The sequence below is a fragment of the Helianthus annuus genome, chromosome 12, assembly GCF_002127325.2.
Source record: "Helianthus annuus cultivar XRQ/B chromosome 12, HanXRQr2.0-SUNRISE, whole genome shotgun sequence".
Lineage (NCBI taxonomy): Eukaryota > Viridiplantae > Streptophyta > Magnoliopsida > Asterales > Asteraceae > Helianthus > Helianthus annuus.
Window position 1 is genome coordinate 29,539,696 of NC_035444.2, and position 7,446 is coordinate 29,547,141.

The 7,446-nt window shown below is 33.0% G+C and overlaps 1 protein-coding gene across 1 annotated transcript; it reads right to left on the minus strand.

Annotated features, from left to right (window-relative positions):
- Positions 1-879: 879 nt before the first annotated feature.
- LOC110943733 lies at positions 880-7,159 on the minus strand. Its single transcript, XM_022185466.1, has 5 exons — positions 6,289-7,159; positions 4,997-6,217; positions 3,701-4,910; positions 1,720-1,942; positions 880-1,521 (listed from the first exon to the last, which is right to left on the minus strand). The coding sequence occupies exons 1-5, from the start codon at positions 7,157-7,159 to the stop codon at positions 880-882; spliced, it is 4,167 nt and encodes a 1,388-aa protein (XP_022041158.1).
- Positions 7,160-7,446: the final 287 nt, after the last annotated feature.

The following is a 7,446-nucleotide window of genomic DNA, read 5'->3' on the forward strand; positions in this document are numbered from 1 at the left end:
AGAATGGGCTTCGTTTGGGTGACACAATGCATTTCAAATTTGTAAGCACAGGAAATCTGCTGATCTTATCAGACGTGGATGAAGTTAATGCAGGTTGAAAAGGTAAATTTAAAAGCTAATGATGAAGGTTTTTGCGTACTTGAAATCACGACTCTTTAATGCTACTTATGTTATGTTTACTTTTGTTTTGGACATGTAATCAGTGGTTATGATGTTATGTTTACTTTTGTTTTGGACATGTAATCAATGGTTAACCTTAAAGACAATTAGTGTTATATCATCAACCAAAAAACCATATTTTTTAATGTAAGTAACCTTGGTATCGTCTATAAAAGGTTGTTGATTAAGAATGTGTATGTATATATATTTACATAATAAGTTGTTGTTTTTTATATGTGAATCGGATTCTTTATATAATGTTTTATTTTGTTCATAGGTAGTTTAAGGTTAAAGACAATTAGTATTATATCATCGAACCACGTACCATATTTTTTAATGTAATTAACAGTTGGTATCGTGTATAAACAGTTGTTGATAATCAATGTTTAAATAGATATATTTAGAAACTAAGTTTTGGTTGTTTATATGTGATTCGGATTGCTTATATAAGTTGGAAGTAAAGAGGTACTACAAATGTAATATAACACATGCCAATACATGTTATCTCCTTAATCATTAATATAGGTTCTTTCGGATTGCTAAATATTTAAATCATAAATACAGGATTAAAAAAAAAAAACATTAATTACAATTATGAAATGACTAAATATTTAAATCTTTTATTTTATAATGATTTGGAAATTGGAAATACGAAACTTTAATAAAGTGTTAATATCGATAGTAAATCAAAATAATATCGGTAACATCAACTCATAAATACTAAATAGGTGAGACAACAGTCTCTTCAAACGATGCTACTTTGTATAGTCCTCGAAAGGCCTCAGCGTCTCGTAAGTATTGAAAATCTTTCAGTCCAATTTGTATCTCAAGAATACCACAGCGATCGATCTCAAAAGACCAAGTGTCACCTTTGTTCTCAGCTAATTTGTTACGCCATGAATCAAATGAAATTGGATTTACGTTTGTAAAATACGACACTTCTGACCATCGTTCGTCTTCAAATTTAAATAGCTTCACATTTTTTTCAGGGGTGTTTCCAAAAATAAACATATGAAGTGTGTTGCGGATTTTGAAAAAACTGCTTTGGCGACCAATAACATCAGTACATTGTGGTATGGAAACCTTCGAGAAAGTTTCAGAATCCACATCAAAAGCAATCGTATAACTTTTAGCAGGCGTCCAATAGTGTGGAGATGGAAAATATAAAACATTATTGCATAAAGTTCCGGAAGACAACCAATATAAACTTGAACCGTAATCCGGTCCTTTCAAGAAAGTAAGAGTTTTCCATTCATATGTGTTCCGAGAATACACACGCAGTATAACATCATCCTTACGACGTTGGAGAAGTAATATTTTAACATCGTTAGATGAATCAATATAAATCCCAACTACATCTTTCTTTAAATCAAAAAAATTTTTAGCTTTCTTATCACACAAATTCAAAAATTGGTTAGTTGTTGGATTCCAAAGAATCAATTCGTTCAGTAACCAATGGATGGAGATCAGTAAAAGACCATATTCAAAAGCAAGAATTGTTAGATTTGAAAGACAGGTGTCAACGGGGAAGGAAATAATCTTACTTGAAGAAATGTCTACCTTTCCACTAATCAAGTTATGAAGATCAATTGATGACTTGGTCAGCGTGATAAGCTTACGATCTTCATATTTAGCGGTACGACGATAGTGAATAATCGCAAACAAATGTGACGGCAATTCGTATCGCCATTGTTTGGAAACACATCTTAATCGAGCAACACACTTTGTTGGTAGCCTTGATAGGATTTCGTTAGCAAACATTTGAAATTCAAGACGTTCCATCCTACAAAATATTTGATAAGAAATAATTGATGAGAATTATGTACTCGAATTTGTGAAGTAAGCAACCAAGTTGCATGAATGATATACAAAACATATAATATAGCAAAACTGAATCGTATGAAGATTAATGGCAAATTATAAACAGAACATAATGAAAGATACATAACCAAACCGAAATTCTGAATTGGAGATAATTACCTTTTCTCTCAACACAAATAATCTGACCAATTAAAATGTGCTTTATTTATAATTGCATTGGAAAGTAAACTTTATAATTAATGGGGATATTTTATTTTAAGAATATGATATATAAGATATAATCCATTAATCCATTAAATTTATTAAATAAGAAAATAAATGAAAATATTGTCTCCAAAATTAGATAAATGAACCATTCAGAACCATGTAAGTTGGAAATGATGTACCTAATGATAATTTTAATTTCGACATTTATTAGAATATATAAATAAGTGTAACTAATTTTATGTGATTGACCAATTTTCATATTTACATATAAACTATAAATTTTAAAGTAAGAAAGTTTGGAAAATGATGTACATAATTGTAACTTAAAATTCGACATTCATTGAAATAAATAAATAATTGTAACTAATTGTATGTGATTGTGAAATCTCCATATAAACTATATATTTTAAATTTAAAAAAATTGCCTAAAGTTAAACATAAGAATACAAACTTTTATCTTCTATAATTTGTTTGAAAATAGTTTGTTCTATTTAAGATGCTAGATTAAATAAGGAAAAAAATAATTAATGATAACATATAGCTTATTAATCGTTAATCGATTAAGAAAGTAATTAGTCGTTACTATATTAACATAGTCAATTCCTTGAAAAAAGAATTATAAATGGAATGATATATATCATTATTTTTTGTCAAATTAATTAATATAATATGAAGATGTAACAAATATAAACAAATAATAGAATATTCGTAAGGTAAGTTGTGCTAATTGATAATTTCCCAAAATTAATTAAAAAAAACAGTTGACTTATTTCGGTTAAGTACCCGGGCACTACACGGGTGGCTGAAACACCAAGTAAACACATAGAAATACTATACGTTTAAGCGTTAAACTATTATTTCGAAACCAAAATATTAAAAGATTGTTAACCATACGTTTAAGCGTTAAACAATAATGCCAGTACAATTTTGCACACGTATAGAAAGCCTAATTCTGTTGAATATACTTTAATGCGTAAATACTTCGTTATAGGTTTCTTCGAATATAAACAAAAATGATACAAAGTACGTGAAGTAAGATAAAAAGATGATAAACATAAAAACCTCACAATCCATTGAATATCTCTTTATATACAACATTCATTGTTTTATTTGTAGGTCTGCCTTCATTGTCAAGTATTACTAACTTGATTCCATCTCGTCTTGTAACCCTGGATAAAGCTACGTACAATTGACCATGTGTGAAAACTGGTTGTCTTAAGTACAAACCAACCTTAGATAGTGACTGGCCCTGGCTTTTGTTAATCGTCATCGCAAAACATACCGTTATTGGAAACTGCCTCCTTTGAAATGCAAAAGGAATCTTTCTGTCCGGAGGTACCAAATTCATTCTAGGTATGAATGTCCGAGAACCAATATTCCACCTGAAATTATCTCAGCTTCAATAACACGGCTGTAAAGTTTTGTCACCTTTAACCTTGTACCGTTTCACAAACCATTTCATTGGTTAATATTTCGCAACAACATTATTGGAACACCAACTTTAAGCACTAACTTATGATTTGGTAAACCAGACACTTTAAGACCATTCAACACGTCGGGTGAGTATATTTTTTGCTGATCAACATTGCCATCTTCAGTAGGGCATAGACTATCAGAACTAAGATACTCTTTTTCTTCACCTGGGAAAACTGCCAACAATCTGTCATTAATCTCGTGAACAACCTCATTCTTAGGCGCAAGTATAGCTCTGGTACTAAAGTAATTACGATCATTGTAGTTCTCCAAGATTGACGGATAGACAAAATCACTCAGGCTAGAAATTGGATCAGATATGCTGTCAATTAAAAGCTCAGGTGGTATTTCAATTATTGCTTCTCCATCATTGGAACCACCAACATTTCCCTCACCAACGTCCAACAACCATTTTGCAAAATTACTGATCTCTTCAACTTCAGATGATGGTCTTCCAACGGTTAACCTCATGTTTCTAGTTAACGTCAACAACTTACACTTACTCCACAGATAAGACGAACATAATGAGGCATTCACAATTTCTTGTCGTCCACCGTTTGGAACAACAAGTAATATTTGCCTAAAATCACCACCAAATACAATTACTTTTCCTCCAAATACAACATCAGACCTGGATGAATTAGATATATTGAAAATGTCATGCATAGTTCTATCCAAAGCCTCAAATGCATGTTTATGAACCATAGGAGCTTCATCCCATATAATGAGTTTGGTCTGCTGTAGTAATTTAGCTACATCATCGTCAGGTTTAATATGATAAACGGAATCCTCATTAAGATTCAAAGGTATATGAAACCTAGAATGCGCCGTTCTTCCTCCCTCCAACAGCAATGATGCAATTCCCCTAGATGCAACGTTTAATACGATCTCACCTTTTGACCTAATTGCAGCAGACAATGTTTTCCATAAAAATGTTTTACCAGTCCCGCCATAACCGTAAACAAAAAATACTCCTCCATTGTCTCCATCAACTGCGTTCATAATTTCTTCATATACTGAACGTTGTTCATCCGTTAACAAATTCACCTGACCTTGATAAACATTTTGTAAATCTGTTCTGTCGTATGCAAGCTCTTCGTTAATCAATCGGTAGCGAAAGTTATCTAAAGATGAAGTATCCGGGTAAGGCATTGATACAAATCTTCGAAGCGATGAATTATTCCGAGTTAAAAACTTCTCGATTTCGCATAAAACATAGTTCTTTAGTTGCTCATCAGGAATTGATAAACCTGTGAAAAATCAGAACCACATATAAATTTAATGGTAAATTTTTAGTAACTGTAACAAAAACATAATATGAAATTTATAATTTTACCTGAAACACGTTGATACTTTGAGAATCTGTACAGAAAATCATCTGTCATATACTTCCATGTGCTTTCCCAGACTACTTCAGGTCTAGATAAAGTGCTTGACAGTAACATGGTGGCGAATAAATTGCGAATACAACCTGCGCTACCTGATATATTTGCTTCTTTGATGGCCTCAATGTACTCCGAGTCGTCATCCAACAAACCAAGCGCATAGCAAGCATCTCTAAAAGTATCGTACACTCGACCATTAACTGTTTTAATATCATCAAACGATGTTGGTCCTTTAACTTTGTTAAGAAGAATTCTTAAATAGTACGCTTCACCGGTAGACGGAGAAACGGAATGAATTCTTCCAATTGTTTTTCCTTTTATTCTCGGAACCCATATACGCTGGTCAAGCTTCCACACATAAAAACGTGGAAACTGTACATATGTTAGTGTACGTGCAACAGGGTCGTTAGGATCTTGATTACGTTGCATCCAAGACAAAAACATTGATGAGTTCACAGATGGTTTGTTTAGCACCTGATTAATATCTTCATCAGGACCGAAACAAACTGTTTGTTGTCCAGGAAGATGGAAAGGCAACCGCATAACAGAAGGACTCCTATAATTAACTTCATTCGAAAAAATCCTCCAAGAGGCTTCACAAGCCGATATATACCTACAATCATAATACTCTTTAATTTCATCATTTTCTGGTTGCTCGTTTTCATTATTGCTCGGAACCACAGCAACTGTTGCTCTATCAGGACCTTTATTAATATATTTGAACAAATACTTTATTGACGCCGCTTGGTTGCACCATTCAACGTTTATATGCGCCTGATATCTTTTCAAAAGTTTCTTGTTGTAAGGTACAACACTTCTGTTGTCTAACTCAATTCTATTTTTTAAAACGAAGGAACCGTCATCTCTTCTTCTGTATAAGGGAAATACGTTACAATCCAAGGTTAAGTGATCTTGAAATTTCTTAGGAAAACCTTTTGAACATTTTCTATCAACCATACATGGAGAGCTCATTCTAGCGTTACCACATGGACCATGAATCATATGGTCTTTCACAAGCGTATATAGTTCCGGGTCTTGGTTTATATCAGGGATTTCTACAGAAATAAACTGATCAACATGGTCTACAGTTGGAAGTTTGTAATCATTCTCCATGAATAAGCACATATGCGCATGAGGCAATCCCCGCTTCTGAAACTCAATAGTGTAAACAACTACACAAAAAGGTAAGAAACTATTAATTATCATTGAGATCATGTTCAAAAAAGAAAATTTAATAACATACCAGCTGAAGCTTTTCCAAACAAATGATGGTCTTTCAAATCTTTACAAATTGCATCCAGCTTTATTTTAAAGATTCGCGATAAAATATCAGGCCTATCCTCCGGATTAAGATTTGTGTCCTTAAGAAACCTTTGAACCTCCGGCCACTTGGGATTGCAGGTAATGGTTATAAAAAAGTCGGGATAACCATACCATTTACAAATGGCCATAGCGTCAAGATAGTTTTGCATCATATATCGTGACCCGCCTGTAAAAGAAGATGGAAGGAAAATACGTTTTCCAACCTTAGACAAATCTTTATGGCCGTTATATCTTAGTTTTCGAATATTCTCGTATGTATTAGACCTGAGATCATGTTGCTGAAATCTTATAAAGTTAAGTCGCTCGCTCTCAATCATCGTATAAGCATCAACCAAGAATTGTTGGAATAACCGTCGAGAATTTAGAATCAATGAAAACTGGTTACTACGATCTTGTATACGATACGCAAAAAACTCTCTCATTGTACAATTCGGACGTTTCTTGTTAGTAACATCAATGACACCCCTATGGGGTATGTCAATTCTGTAACCGTCGTCTCCATATGGGAACAAAATAGGATACTGAAGTGCAAGATAGGAAGGATGCAACTCACTTATTCTTTTTAATGACCCTATTTGTGTCTCGACAACGATATCTCTATTCTCAAGAGCATTATCAATATCTCCAACAATAAGAGCAGCAACCTCGGAGGAAGTAGGTAAGTTATAAGTCCGACCATCTTGTTCTCTTTTCCCAATAAGGCGAAGCTTTAAAGTAGTATTAGGATTCTGTTGGGAGCAATCTCTAACCATCCTATAAATTTTCACAAGCACATTGTTGGCATCCAACATTGCTTTGATTTGTTGTCTCAGCTTATTATCAGTTTCGTCTTAAGAGGTTGATGAGGAAGCATCGTCTGAAGACCTGTTTCATAAAATTGAAATACTAAGTAAATATATTTAAAATAAATGTTATTAAAAAAATTAGTTCATGCATGGTACCTAAAAACTGATTGCCTGTTTGCCAACTCATTTTCAGTATCATATATGTACAACTGACAAAATTTAGGTTTCCCTCCGTTTTCTGGCACAAGACTACCAATAGAATGATAATTTTCACCACTAATTCTGTAGCAAAA